The sequence below is a fragment of the Lactuca saligna genome, chromosome 4 (assembly GCF_052625555.1).
Source record: "Lactuca saligna cultivar CGN05327 chromosome 4, ASM5262555v1, whole genome shotgun sequence".
Lineage (NCBI taxonomy): Eukaryota > Viridiplantae > Streptophyta > Magnoliopsida > Asterales > Asteraceae > Lactuca > Lactuca saligna.
The window spans coordinates 34,464,602-34,480,630 of NC_136420.1; the positions used below are offsets into that span (position 1 = coordinate 34,464,602).

A 16,029-nucleotide genomic window follows, 5' to 3' on the forward strand; every position below is an offset into this window, starting at 1 on the left:
AACAATTAGTAACACCGTGTCCCCGGCAACGGCGCCAATATGTTTTGGATTTTTTGGGATACTCTGATCTGAAACTATTTTGGAAACCTTTTTGTAATAATTATTGGCATTTGAAATGTTTATAAAAGTTTAAATTTGGCTTGAATTTTATAGGTGTTACAGTTATTTCTATTATTCAAGACGATTTTACATCGATATTTTAAGTTAACATTAAATCTCAATTAATTGTTTGAATGATTTTTTTTCTTTTGTCTTAGAGATTTGTTTGAAATTTATTAATTTGAATAAATCAAAGACACATATAAAAATATCTAATCAAATCAAATAAATTTAATATATATATAAAAAAAAAAAAAGATCGTATCCGATTATATCAATCTAAAAATACCAACATATAAATATAACTCACAAATCTTGATGGCAATAAGAATCAAACTCAAAATCAGTCAAATAAAAAAACCTTTTATCCATATTATAAGTATAAAATAAAGGGAATGGGGAATATACATTATAGCCCACCTAAGCTTAGGTACTAAACCTCTAAAATATGTCGTTTTAATATGTTAAATATACCCAGTTTGGTTTCACTTGATAAATATATCATCCTCCATAACATTTGTTTCTTTCATTATTGTTTTACCATCTTTGTTTTCTTTCCTTAATTATCGTTTATTACTCCACCCAAGTAAACATTACTAAACCCTAAACCTAAAACCTAAACCCTAAATTTAAACCCTAAACCCTAAACCTAAACCCTAAACCCTAAATCTAATCTCTAAACCCTAAACCTTAAACCCTAAACCCTAACCCTAAACCCTAAACCGTAAACTTAAACCCTAAACCCTAACTGTAAACCCTAAACCGTAAACTTAAACCCTAAACCCTAAATCTAAACCCTAAACCTAAACCCTAAACCCTAAACCCTAAACCTAAATCCTAAACCCTAAACCCTATTGTGCCGATCTTGAATTTACATATTGAAGTATTAACCGTGAATCCATTAACCGTAATCTTTATATAGTAAAACAATGTATTTTCAAGAGGTTTAGTACCTAAGCTTAGGTGGGGCTGTAATGTATATTCCCTTTTCCCTAATATAAATTAGGATTCCAAATAAATATTACAATGAAAAAAAACCTAAAATGTTTGAAACAAAATATGAAATTCGCCATCACTTTCAATTTTAAAAAACCTTTACTAATATTAATGGACTGTTTGGTAGCATCTTGATGAATCATATCTGAATGATATAGATGCCTGGATGATCAAGATGCTCTTTAGGAATCTGTATCTGAATGATAAAATAATGTTTGGTTAGACATCTGAATATCTGCCTCTTAATGAGAAAAATAACCATTTTAGCCCTCTAAATTATTTTCTGAATACAAAATAAACATCATACAATATCCAATAAATCGGTTATAACAAATTGGCTTTTGATATTCAGATTCATGTGTTTCTGCATCATCAATCTCTTTGAAGAGGACTCGTTTTTTTTTTTTGGATCATTAGGCATTCTTGCTTCTGAAACATTGACGAACCTGTTTTCTTGTTGGATATCTTCCACCACTAGCAACTTCATCTTGCTCCTGGATCACATATCAACTAAACAAGTTGAAAAATAACCAAACACATATTTTCAGATATAACATTTCAAGCAAACACAAACACATTTTCAAGAAAACACAAGACAATTGTTATTTTTGAGATTTCCAAAGGACAAAAACAGCATCAACTGAACACATATACAGAGCAAGAAGAACAAAGCACAAAAATTGATTTCATACAAAATCGAGCAGCAAGAACACAATCGACACCAATTTCATACAAAATTGATCAGCAATAACACGATTGAGCACCAGATTCAAGAAAATAACCATACCTGAAAACTTACCGACGACGGGGAGGCGGAGAAGGAGGAGCGTTGTCGAAGGCAGGCAAGGGGAGGCGGCGACGGACAAAAATTGGAAGTTGTCAATGCTTAAAGAAGATGGAGAATGAGGGATGAAAGCTCGATCTCTAGAAAGGAGAAGAAAAAAGAATCGACCGCAGTTTGTTGTTAAGGCAAGGGTAGAAGATGTAAATTTTTTTATTCAGACTTCTTCTCATATCTTACCGAATCAGATCCGTTTTAGCCACATCTGACCGATTAATTTCTCATTCTCTCTAATAAATAAAGTTTTTTTTTTTTCACATGTCAATCTCTAATTAATTTTGACACTTGTCATTTTGTGATATTTTTAAATAAATAATATTCACATGTCAATTTATGATATTTTTTTTAATTTTTAAAATTAAAAAACCACATAATCTTATAATTAGATATATAAAGTATAAAATGTAATAAATATTATTTAAAATTTTCATTTTAAAAAATATTTATTATTATTATATTTTCATATTTTATACCAGTAAATAAATAAAATTTAACATTTTAATCTCAGACTAAATAATTAATCAATTAAAGATTAAAACCCACTCAAAAAAGGAAACTAAATCAACACCAAATTGAAAATTAAACCATATATTACTAAATTAATTCACAGAGAGTTCGACATCAATCAAATATTATCTCGCACTCAAATTCACAAAACTCACTTTCCAGGTACAAAGTTTGTAGCATATGACCATGCATTGTTTGCAACAGGGTCAGCAAGATGGTCAGCAAGATTCTCCAATGGTCCCTTTCCGGTAACAATGGCTTGAACAAAGAATCCAAACATAGAGAACATGGCCAGTCTACCGTTCTTGAGCTCCTTCACTTTCAGCTCAGCAAATGCCTCTGGGTCATCAGCCAGACCCAATGGGTCGAAGCTACCACCAGGGTAAAGTGGGTCAACTACCTCACCAAGAGGTCCACCAGCAATTCTGTAACCTTCAACTGCACCCATCAAGATCACTTGGGTAGCCCAGATGGCTAAAATGCTTTGTGCATGGATCAAACTTGGGTTCCCCAAGTAGTCAAGACCACCCTCACTAAAGATCTGGGATCCAGCCTTGAACCATACAGCCTCACCAAACTTGACCCCATTACGAGCCAAGAGTTCAGGGAAGACGCACCCAAGAGCTCCGAGCATTGCCCATCTGCTGTGGATGACCTCAAGCTCACGGTTCTTGGCGAATGTTTCAGGATCAGCAGAGAGCCCAGCAGTGTCCCAACCGTAGTCACCGGGGAACTCACCGGTCAGGTAAGATGGGGCTTCGCCGGAGAATGGGCCAAGGTACTTAACACGGTCGGGGCCGTACCATGGGCTTCCTGATGGTGCGACTTTCTTGACTGCTGTCTTCCTCATGGAAACCCTTCCATTTCCGGTGATTTCTGAACCAGATGGTGTTGTTTTCACTGCTTGTCCGATGAATGAAGAAGATACAGACATAGTGGAAGCTGCCATTCTGTTAAATTTGGTTGAAAGATGTTGTGGAGATATATAGGAGAGTTTGAGTTATGAAGATGGGGAGATCTGCAAGTTTATTTATAAGGTGGTTTTTTGGTCAGATAGATATGATCGATGCTTATCTAGATACAATCTTCAGTTCTTCATTTTGATTGGCATAACAACATTCTAGTTTTATCTAAGGGTCAGTAATCTGCGTGCTGTGAGTTCTCTGGTCCACCAGAGATTTTTGAAGGGGCTGCGGTATATTCATGGCTCTAGTTTATTGAGGGAATGTAATGGCTCCCATTCTCAGCCACAAGCTGTTCTTGGTGGGGTTTTTCATCTTTAACCATTTTACATTTTCACAAACTTACATAAATAGTCATCATGCTTTACAAAGTCACCGGTTCAGCAACAAACTTTTTTTTCCAAGATTAAAAATTCAAAATGGTCCGTATGGTTTTAATATTATTAGTAATCATCTAAGCATTTCAAATTTTAAAAGACAAATAGTCATGTTATGTGATTTTCGAGAATGTCAAGTTGAGCATCTCATTTTTCTTTCGGTCTTATGGAATGCTTATTTGGTTTCAATTCCTATATACAATTCCTATGTACTTATCTTGTCCCACATAAATAAACTTTTATACCCTTCTATAATATAATTAGTTTATTTACTATATAAATAGTTATGTTTTATAGTTAACGATAAATTGGGCTCATCATCTCCGATCTTCCATTACTTAATTCCAGAACACCCCCCCCCCCCCCCCCCTTTTTTTTTTTTTCTGGAAATCCTCTCTCTCTCTCTCTCTCTCTCTCTCTCTCTCACTCACCCCCCCCCCCCCCCCCATCATTCCCTCCTAATCTTTATTTATTTCATACGATCGGTCAACCTCTTTACTTTCTACATAAAAAGTAAACCAAAATGCAGCATTTTCCCATACTATGTGCTTGCACCGCCACTTTACCTTCTTGAAACCAAATCAATAACCATACACAAGTCTACAAATCTACTAATGTGTCTTCTATATCTCAAAATCGAAAAATAGAGAAGTTGTAGAACATTGAGCTCACTTATGTGCATCTCCCACCTCTCTTACACAGATATGAAATTAAAATTGAAGAACAACTTTGTGAAGAACCTAGATTGTGGAGATGATGATGAATAAAGTCGATAGTTGGTGGTGCTCGGTGATGTTTGATACTAGTGGCAATACAGTAGTGTTGTGGTGATTGCCTGTTCAGTTGGCTATATTCTGGTAGGGTGGACGATGTTGACCGTAGAACAGCTCATGTATATATATATATATATATATATATATATATATATATATATATATATATATATGTGTGTGTGTGTGTGTGTGTGGCTAAAATACCTCTATGTGTTGGTAGTTATCTTTAGCTACACACAAATTAATTGTCACAATATGTTAGACTCATGCCTATAGATATAGATCATTAACTATACATTCATTATGTGTAAGTATAGAACAATTAATACCACACATACATATGTGGCTAAAACTAGTAAGTATGTGTATATAGAAATAATAAAAATTGTTTGAGTTGTCAACGATGTGGCTGATGACATGTCAAATTATGTGGCAAGCCCATACAAAGTGTTGGTGACATGTGCTATTTGATATGTGTGGGTAATAATTGTTATGTGTAGGTTAAGATAAGATATATGAAATATATATAAAACACAATAAATGAAATATAAAATTTAACAACACAAATTATTATTACTTTTAATAAGGAGTTCACGGTATAAAAAAATAAAAAAATAAAAAAATAAATAAAAACTTCTTTTGGAATGGAAGTACATTAATCATTGGTACAAATATTACATCAACAAAAGTTATCTCTAATATTTCATGAAATTGAAGATCTTATGCCTAACACAACCATTGTACCTAGATAAGATTTTCCTACTTTTTTACTTTGTTGTGTGCAAATATTAATACACTTGACTTAAGCATCACCAACATTTGGACAAAATTGTTGACGTTGTGGTTGTTGGTTAGAGCATTAGTTAACTTTAATCTTCAAGCGAAGATGTATCAGTTAAATACGAGTGATTGTAGTTTACTCCTATAGCAACAAGAGGAGCAGAGGCTTTAAGTAGTTTATTCATTTCAACGTGAAACTCTTTTTACACATGAACGATTTTAAGATACCTGTCAATTGCCTCTTAAAATATACAATCAACACTTGTCAAATATTTTGACTTTACAGTCCTTTTAGTTTACGAACCTATCATCGTTAATATAGGGAAATGAAGAGGTCATGGTTCTGGCCATAGAGAGGAAAGCTAGTGACCAATATGAGTGATTGTAGTTCACTCCTATAACAACAAGAGGAGCAGAGGCTTTAAGTAGTGTATCCATTTCAACGTGAAACTCTTTTCACACATGAATGATCTTATGATACTTGTCAATTGCCTCTTAAAATATACAATCAACACTTGGTCACTAGCTTTCCTCTTTGTGGCCCGAACCATGACCTCTTCATTTCCCTATATTTATGATGACAGGTTCGTAAACTAAAAGGACTGTAAAGTCAAAATATTTGACATTACGTTGACATACCTATTGGTGTGAAAAGAAGAATAAATAGAATGTTTGTAATAAGCCCGCTTTCTTGGGTGAGGAGACCATGATACTTGTTCAGAAATGAAACATCCCAACTAGCTCCTAACGACTTCTGCTACGTTGAGATCTACTAGCAAACAACATAAGCAAATCACATGGAAAATTATTACAATTAATAAAACTCATAAATAAAGTGGTAAAAACAGCCTTGCACATACTCTTGATTAAAAAAATAGTTTTATTAGTGTAGCGTCCCGATTTCCCGATATCAATTTAAAGTTCTAGAGTCATGTTTCAAAGGCGACTCGACGAGTTGATAGGCCAACTCGTTAAGTAGTGACCAAATCAGCCACATGGATTTTAGACCCTACTCGATGAGTTGGAGGACCAAACTCGACGAGTATGTGCTGGAAAGCGAAAACCCTGATTTTTAGGGTTTGCACCCTATTTAAAGGTCCTTAACTTTCCTCCTCAGCCTCCCTTGTCACCTTCACATCCAAAGAAACCCTGATAGCTACCTAGTCTTTATTCTTGAGTGTGTGAAACCAAAAGAGAGTGTATTGGAGCATTCTTAAGGAGATAAGAGCTTGGAACAAGGGAGAGCTTGTAGATCCAACTTTTCCAGTGTTGTGACAACAAGATTGAGTTATAAAGCTACTACCTTTATATATCATTGCTTAGATCTCCCTTTTTGGTAAAAAGAATTGTCATTTCTAGGGCATGATGGGGTCACACTCGGATTTGAGCTTGCCACAAGGGCATAGTTTCAGATCTTGACTTCTTAAGGCCTTATGAACATAAAGCCTTAAGCTTTATGAAGCCCTAGCCCACCTTCATGACCAAAACCTTCTCCTAATGCTAGTTATGAGTGTTTTAGCTTCATAGAACCTTGCATGCATGTAAAGTTAGCAACTTTATGTGATAACAACACCCTAGGAGCATAGATCTGCTGTTTGGAGATTTGGAGCAACTTAAAATCATCTGAATGAGTGATGGACTGAATGAGACTCGATGAGTTTCATGGTTGACTCGAAGAGTCGGTTGAAGATTACCCATAAAGGTTTTGGATGGACTCGACGAGTCAGTAAGAACACTCGCCGAGTTGGTGGGGAAACTCTGCGAGTTAACTTAGGGATTTCACGGTTTTCTGAGTTTTGGAGGAACTCGATAAGTTAGTAGTTGGAATCGACGAGTTGGGTCAACATGGACTATTGACCTTGACTGTTAACTTGGACTTTGACTAGGGTTAACCATGTTTGACTTTTGAGGGTATTTGGTAAATGGGTATTTATGGAAATGGATGATGGGTGGATATAGGTATTGGAGTTTGGGGGCAGTATTTCGAGATTGTGATTTCGTGGTTTAGTTCAGCATTGCAAGGTGACTTATCCTCACTATATCAACAGGGTCTAAGGCACCAAGGCCGGCCCTTTATCTGATTTGTATCCGGGTATTTGCTTGATATGATTATTGATCTGCTAGATCTGGATCCTGATAGTTAGGATGGTATTATGTTTAGTGACCTGGTTTAGGTCAGTATCCTGGTATATGGGATGATGTTATGTTACCGACCGGTTAGGTCGGTATCCTGGTTATAGGACGGTTGTTGTGCTAGTAATCAGTTAGTTCGGTTGTATACATGCTAGTGTATAATATTTATGTGAACATGATTGTTTGATTGTTATGGGGGTTGGGTTGAGGCGGGTCCTGCTTCGTGTTGTAGGCCAATATACCCATGGCGAATCGGAAAGACTGCAGGCCCAGGAGGGCACATTGTCAAGCCGATGGCCCAGCGAGCGGTCCGGATAGGTTGAAGACCCCGAAAGGGTAGTCCAAACGTGCTGAGGCTCGGAGAGTGGGCCAGACAAAATGAAGGCCTGGTGCGGGCGATCTGGTCATACTGTAGACTCAGAGAGTGGACCAGGTGGACTGAAGGCCCGGTGTGGGCGAACCAGTCATATTGTAGACTCGGGATGAATGGGTGTTCAGTGTGAGTTATATGATATGATTATGGATGTTATGGGGTTGGCATTTTGGGCGTAACTCACTAAGCCTTCAAGCTTACGTTTATCGATTTATGTTTCAGGCACAACGGATTAACCCGGGAAGACGAAGGCGTGACCGTACACTTCCTCATAATATTTGTTAAGCGTGTCAAAGCCAACAAATAAAAGGGTAAAATAACTCCTTAAACACTACTACTTTGTACTAGAAATGTAATACAAGGTAAGTATGGTCGATCCACAGAGACACGGAACAAATGTTTATACCTTTTTGCGGAAGGTACAATAATGGTCACATAAATGGGGGGGTTGGTATGCAATGATTTAAACAAGTGGATAAAGCAATACGTAAATGATCAATTAAATAAAACAAATTCAGGATTTGTGATAACTCCAACTCTATGCAAGACAATTTAACAATGTGATTCCAATGATGAAATAATATCTACTCAATTTCACCTAAGTTGGTACTTGAAAGTGTTAACAAGTTCTAACACTTCCCATTCACCAAGTTGTCAAATTCAAAACAAGCTCTTTGAAAATAACCTAACCTTCTAATTTAAGTCTAAACAAGCTCTTAGATAAAAATCAAAAGGTTGCAATAAGATTTATGTGAATATTCCCAACAACACCCAATACTCCTCACAAGTTGGGAGTTTAAGAGTATGTGAATAAGATTTACACTAAATTCATTCAATGGAAATCAATTTAGTGTTTGTTACTTAGTCCAATTCACAAAATAATTACGGATTTTGCAATTAGATAACTTGAATGACCTAACCCTAATTCAAATGGCCAATAAGAATTAAAATTAGAATCAAACATTCAATTGAAACAAAATCAAATTCACTAGGTAGGAATTGGAAGTAAACATCAAATCACATGATTGAAATCACAACTAAAAAGTCAAGACATAAAGTTGGAGAAACTAGGGTTCTAGCCACTCATGACTAGAACAAGATCACAAATCTAGAAAATGAAATTAAAGTTCTTACAAGATGAAATCAAATGTTCCCAATTGTTAATCAACTCCAAAATCCTCAAGAAATCGCCTTCTCTACTCCAAAATTCGACCCCCTTAAGAAAAAAATCGGTTCCCCCCTTTAAAAATGGTGAAAAACTGCTTTAAAACCCGCATTTACGTTTACACGGCCCACGTAAATTAACACTGTCATTTACACGGCCCGCGTAAACGCAAAAATATACTGCGCAGAAATCTACGTTTACACGGCCCGCGTAAACGCAATGCTTCCATTTACACGGCCGTGTAAACGTCTGTAAAGCCAAAATCCTCATTTCTTTGATATCTTGCTCCTCGGTGCTCTGCAAGTCCTAAAATTTTGTCCGCAACTTTTATTTACCTCCTCCAACAATATCCTACCTCAAAAAGTTCCTGAAATATCACAAAAATATTTGAATGAAATTGCATCATGAAAAATCCCGAAAAACATGCAAAATGCATGAGTTTAAGCCTATATGCAATGTACTTTTATGAAATAAAGCTACAAAATGGGTACATCAAATGCACCTAACAAATCTCCCCAAGCTTAAACCTTTCTTGTCCTCAAGAAAGAACAAGAAAAATTAAACCGGAGAAAGTAAAATAAAAGAGAAGAAAAGAAAATCAAAGTTAAACTTTTTTTTTTTTTTTAAACTTGATGCAAGAAATCAAAACAAACATGAAAAAATATATCCAACCCAATTAACCCTGTTTTGTACCATAGTTGAGAATATACCTGTCATGCCTTGAGTTAACTTGGCTTTAATCTCGAAATATTATATGATAATAGAGACAAGATTTTAGCCACTCCCTAGTACAACTCAACAGAATCAAAGATCACAACACTTATTCCTTTTCGATATCATCAAGTCAATTCTTGGAACAAATTATGGTCTTACTCTCGTGAAATTATATGTGACAAAACATGCTCAACCATCTTTGTTTCATAAAATATAAGAATGTCCGATTCCAGCTATTTGTTAGTCAACAACAATCTTTTTTCGAAAAATCTTTTCTAAAAATTCCCTAATATTTACCCAAATTGGTTACAAGATTCAAACCACTTACTCCAGTCAAAGTAATTAACATTCAGTCCTACTGTCATAAGTTCAAATCCAAGTCCAAGGGAATCTTTTGGCAGCCAAATATTTTTCCTAAACATAATATTAGTTAAACTATAAACACAACTATATACAAACTTTCTAATTACATTTTTTTATAAATAAAGCTCATGGCTTTCTTTGAAATTCGTGTAGCAGGCTTTCAACCAACACATCCAAATCAAATGACATTAGTGTGCTAGATTTAAAGAGATCCCTCGGGTTTACTTGCCCGAACCTCAAAGGCCACAGATTAGCTTTATTTGCTATTATTAAGTTCATGACTTTCTATGGAACCCATATAGCGAACTTTCAACTCAATCAGTCCCAAACAATTTAGCTTTAGGCGATTAGGTGTAAAACACCCCTCAGAGTTTACTTGTTCGAATCCCAAAGGTCACAGATTAACTTAATAATAGTTTTTTTTTTTTTTTTTTTTTTTTTTTTTTTTAATGTAACACATATACAAATAACTAAGTTAACACATAACACTCTTATTAATTTATTTATTTGGCCAATTTCTTTATATTTCCGTCCTTGACTTTTCTATTGTGGGACATCTCACGGTCTATTACTGTGAGGACTTCTAAGACATTTTTCAGGGGACTAAAGGTTAACATGCAAAGACCCGTAAGTATAGTTGAAAGTTGTGTCCCCAAGCAGGGTATATAAAAGGGAATGAGTAGAAAGGACTTTTAAGAGCGCTGGAAGGCGGGACATTAAGATTTCACATTCTTTTTATAAACTTTTGAATTTGGCATTTTAAGTTCAATTGAGCATTACTACTCATAAGACCGGTCATATGTCCTAAAGAATTGACTCATACCTACTATTATGCTCCAGTGTTGACAATCTTCTCATTTTCTTTTTTGCACAAGTAGCTTCGGGAGGTGTGTTCGTGTGTGATTAACTTGCTTTTAGATTTTTTTTTTTTAATAAAAATAGCAAGTAAAATCTCAAGGCACACAACTCACTTACCATCTCAACTGTTTTGAGAAGATTTGGCTGCTTGAAATTGGATCAAAAAATTTTACTTTTTTTTTTTTTTTCAAGTTAAATGAAAATGCAAAAATTTAGATGCAAAATGCAAAAAGTATAATAAAAATAGAGTAGAAAGAAAATCTTTTTGGTTTTTGAAATTTTTTCTAAAAAATGACAAAGAAAAATAATGCAATGCAATGCAATATGTACAAAATTTACATGCAACCTACATGCAACGGGATAATGCATGGATAGATGCCCCTCCCTAAGCTTAAAATAAGCATCGTCCTCGATGCTTGCAGAGAGGTATAGTCGGCCTATTGAGAATCAAATGGTGAAGGATGGTAGCTGATTTGGGAATGGGTCCAAAACAGTCACAAATGCACACAAATTGAATTTTAAGTAAAATATGAACGATTAAAGATATGGAAAGAATTTACCAAATCGTTCTTGGTGCCTCACAATTGTGGTGCGAACCTCCTCTTCATCCTCCCCATGCTATCCGTGAAGTATTTTTGGAGTCGGAGATTCATTTTCTAGGCATAAAAAATAAGTTCAAAACCATTTGGGACATTAAAAAAACAATTGAAATTTACCAAAGACTAAGAAGTTTTAACAGAAAGGAAAAAAAAAACCCCGGGTTGCCTCCCGGTTAGCTGCCCTTGTTTTAAGTCGTTGGCTCGACTTGGCCCCTGAATGTGCTTTGTTCTAAGTAGGTGGGCCTTTATAACACATTAACCTTCTCGTCACTTCCTTCAATTGAAAACTTATCTTCTACCTGACTGTTTTTTTTAAAGCACCTGCTCACAAAAAGCTTGGCATAAACAATTAGTAACACCGTGTCCCCGGCAACGGCGCCAATATGTTTTGGATTTTTTGGGATACTCTGATCTGAAACTATTTTGGAAACCTTTTTGTAATAATTATTGGCATTTGAAATGTTTATAAAAGTTTAAATTTGGCTTGAATTTTATAGGTGTTACAGTTATTTCTATTATTCAAGACGATTTTACATCGATATTTTAAGTTAACATTAAATCTCAATTAATTGTTTGAATGATTTTTTTTCTTTTGTCTTAGAGATTTGTTTGAAATTTATTAATTTGAATAAATCAAAGACACATATAAAAATATCTAATCAAATCAAATAAATTTAATATATATATAAAAAAAAAAAGATCGTATCCGATTATATCAATCTAAAAATACCAACATATAAATATAACTCACAAATCTTGATGGCAATAAGAATCAAACTCAAAATCAGTCAAATAAAAAAACCTTTTATCCATATTATAAGTATAAAATAAAGGGAATGGGGAATATACATTATAGCCCACCTAAGCTTAGGTACTAAACCTCTAAAATATGTCGTTTTAATATGTTAAATATACCCAGTTTGGTTTCACTTGGTAAATATATCATCCTCCATAACATTTCTTTCTTTCATTATTGTTTTACCATCTTTGTTTTCTTTCCTTAATTATCGTTTATTACTCCACCCAAGTAAACATTACTAAACCCTAAACCTAAAACCTAAACCCTAAATTTAAACCCTAAACCCTAAACCTAAACCCTAAACCCTAAATCTAATCTCTAAACCCTAAACCTTAAACCCTAAACCCTAACCCTAAACCCTAAACCGTAAACTTAAACCCTAAACCCTAACCGTAAACCCTAAACCGTAAACTTAAACCCTAAACCCTAAATCTAAACCCTAAACCTAAACCCTAAACCCTAAACCCTAAACCTAAATCCTAAACCCTAAACCCTATTGTGCCGATCTTGAATTTACATATTGAAGTATTAACCGTGAATCCATTAACCGTAATCTTTATATAGTAAAACAATGTATTTTCAAGAGGTTTAGTACCTAAGCTTAGGTGGGGCTGTAATGTATATTCCCTTTTCCCTAATATAAATTAGGATTCCAAATAAATATTACAATGAAAAAAAACCTAAAATGTTTGAAACAAAATATGAAATTCGCCATCACTTTCAATTTTAAAAAACCTTTACTAATATTAATGGACTGTTTGGTAGCATCTTGATGAATCATATCTGAATGATATAGATGCCTGGATGATCAAGATGCTCTTTAGGAATCTGTATCTGAATGATAAAATAATGTTTGGTTAGACATCTGAATATCTGCCTCTTAATGAGAAAAATAACCATTTTAGCCCTCTAAATTATTTTCTGAATACAAAATAAACATCATACAATATCCAATAAATCGGTTATAACAAATTGGCTTTTGATATTCAGATTCATGTGTTTCTGCATCATCAATCTCTTTGAAGAGGACTCGTTTTTTTTTTTTTGGATCATTAGGCATTCTTGCTTCTGAAACATTGACGAACCTGTTTTCTTGTTGGATATCTTCCACCACTAGCAACTTCATCTTGCTCCTGGATCACATATCAACTAAACAAGTTGAAAAATAACCAAACACATATTTTCAGATATAACATTTCAAGCAAACACAAACACATTTTCAAGAAAACACAAGACAATTGTTATTTTTGAGATTTCCAAAGGACAAAAACAGCATCAACTGAACACATATACAGAGCAAGAAGAACAAAGCACAAAAATTGATTTCATACAAAATCGAGCAGCAAGAACACAATCGACACCAATTTCATACAAAATTGATCAGCAATAACACGATTGAGCACCAGATTCAAGAAAATAACCATACCTGAAAACTTACCGACGACGGGGAGGCGGAGAAGGAGGAGCGTTGTCGAAGGCAGGCAAGGGGAGGCGGCGACGGACAAAAATTGGAAGTTGTCAATGCTTAAAGAAGATGGAGAATGAGGGATGAAAGCTCGATCTCTAGAAAGGAGAAGAAAAAAGAATCGACCGCAGTTTGTTGTTAAGGCAAGGGTAGAAGATGTAAATTTTTTTATTCAGACTTCTTCTCATATCTTACCGAATCAGATCCGTTTTAGCCACATCTGACCGATTAATTTCTCATTCTCTCTAATAAATAAAGTTTTTTTTTTTTCACATGTCAATCTCTAATTAATTTTGACACTTGTCATTTTGTGATATTTTTAAATAAATAATATTCACATGTCAATTTATGATATTTTTTTTAATTTTTAAAATTAAAAAACCACATAATCTTATAATTAGATATATAAAGTATAAAATGTAATAAATATTATTTAAAATTTTCATTTTAAAAAATATTTATTATTATTATATTTTCATATTTTATACCAGTAAATAAATAAAATTTAACATTTTAATCTCAGACTAAATAATTAATCAATTAAAGATTAAAACCCACTCAAAAAAGGAAACTAAATCAACACCAAATTGAAAATTAAACCATATATTACTAAATTAATTCACAGAGAGTTCGACATCAATCAAATATTATCTCGCACTCAAATTCACAAAACTCACTTTCCAGGTACAAAGTTTGTAGCATATGACCATGCATTGTTTGCAACAGGGTCAGCAAGATGGTCAGCAAGATTCTCCAATGGTCCCTTTCCGGTAACAATGGCTTGAACAAAGAATCCAAACATAGAGAACATGGCCAGTCTACCGTTCTTGAGCTCCTTCACTTTCAGCTCAGCAAATGCCTCTGGGTCATCAGCCAGACCCAATGGGTCGAAGCTACCACCAGGGTAAAGTGGGTCAACTACCTCACCAAGAGGTCCACCAGCAATTCTGTAACCTTCAACTGCACCCATCAAGATCACTTGGGTAGCCCAGATGGCTAAAATGCTTTGTGCATGGATCAAACTTGGGTTCCCCAAGTAGTCAAGACCACCCTCACTAAAGATCTGGGATCCAGCCTTGAACCATACAGCCTCACCAAACTTGACCCCATTACGAGCCAAGAGTTCAGGGAAGACGCACCCAAGAGCTCCGAGCATTGCCCATCTGCTGTGGATGACCTCAAGCTCACGGTTCTTGGCGAATGTTTCAGGATCAGCAGAGAGCCCAGCAGTGTCCCAACCGTAGTCACCGGGGAACTCACCGGTCAGGTAAGATGGGGCTTCGCCGGAGAATGGGCCAAGGTACTTAACACGGTCGGGGCCGTACCATGGGCTTCCTGATGGTGCGACTTTCTTGACTGCTGTCTTCCTCATGGAAACCCTTCCATTTCCGGTGATTTCTGAACCAGATGGTGTTGTTTTCACTGCTTGTCCGATGAATGAAGAAGATACAGACATAGTGGAAGCTGCCATTCTGTTAAATTTGGTTGAAAGATGTTGTGGAGATATATAGGAGAGTTTGAGTTATGAAGATGGGGAGATCTGCAAGTTTATTTATAAGGTGGTTTTTTGGTCAGATAGATATGATCGATGCTTATCTAGATACAATCTTCAGTTCTTCATTTTGATTGGCATAACAACATTCTAGTTTTATCTAAGGGTCAGTAATCTGCGTGCTGTGAGTTCTCTGGTCCACCAGAGATTTTTGAAGGGGCTGCGGTATATTCATGGCTCTAGTTTATTGAGGGAATGTAATGGCTCCCATTCTCAGCCACAAGCTGTTCTTGGTGGGGTTTTTCATCTTTAACCATTTTACATTTTCACAAACTTACATAAATAGTCATCATGCTTTACAAAGTCACCGGTTCAGCAACAAACTTTTTTTTTCCAAGATTAAAAATTCAAAACGGTCCGTATGGTTTTAATATTATTAGGAATCATCTAAACATTTCAAATTTTTAAAGACAAATATTCATATAAACGGTTATATAAATGGTTATGTGATTTTCCAAATATCAGGACATCATTTTTTTAGGTCGACTATTTCGTTTCAATTTCTATCATACTTATCTTGTCCCACATAAATAAACTTTTATACCCTTCTATAATATAATTAGTTTATTGATAAATTGGGTTCACCATCTCCGATCATCCATTACTTAATTCCAGAATACCTCCCTCCTCCTCCCCCAACCTTTTTTTTTTCTAGAAATCCTCTCTCTCTCTC

The 16,029-nt window shown here is 35.0% G+C and overlaps 2 protein-coding genes and 1 long non-coding RNA gene across 3 annotated transcripts; all 3 read right to left on the minus strand.

Annotated features, from left to right (window-relative positions):
• Nucleotides 1-1,356: 1,356 nt before the first annotated feature.
• Nucleotides 1,357-2,306, minus strand: LOC145041567 (uncharacterized). The gene is made up of 2 exons (XR_013680287.1): nt 1,883-2,306; nt 1,357-1,589 (listed from the first exon to the last, which is right to left on the minus strand). It is a non-coding gene; the product is annotated as an uncharacterized LOC145041567 (long non-coding RNA).
• A 202-nt stretch (nt 2,307-2,508) lies between these two features.
• LOC145041568 (chlorophyll a-b binding protein 3C, chloroplastic-like) lies at nt 2,509-3,465 on the minus strand. Its single transcript, XM_078989685.1, has one exon. The coding sequence runs from the start codon at nt 3,390-3,392 to the stop codon at nt 2,595-2,597; it is 798 nt and encodes a 265-aa protein (XP_078845811.1). The 5' UTR covers nt 3,393-3,465; the 3' UTR covers nt 2,509-2,594.
• A 10,926-nt stretch (nt 3,466-14,391) lies between these two features.
• LOC145041569 (chlorophyll a-b binding protein 3C, chloroplastic-like) lies at nt 14,392-15,348 on the minus strand. The gene has a single exon (XM_078989686.1). The coding sequence runs from the start codon at nt 15,273-15,275 to the stop codon at nt 14,478-14,480; it is 798 nt and encodes a 265-aa protein (XP_078845812.1). The 5' UTR covers nt 15,276-15,348; the 3' UTR covers nt 14,392-14,477.
• Between the last annotated feature and the right edge of the window lie 681 nt (nt 15,349-16,029).

Excerpts from the sequence above, each read along its gene's own strand:
- LOC145041568 (XM_078989685.1), bottom strand. The coding sequence starts at position 3,392 with ATGGCAGCTTCCACTATGTCTGTATCTTCTTCATTCATCGGACAAGCA.
- LOC145041569 (XM_078989686.1), bottom strand. The coding sequence starts at position 15,275 with ATGGCAGCTTCCACTATGTCTGTATCTTCTTCATTCATCGGACAAGCA.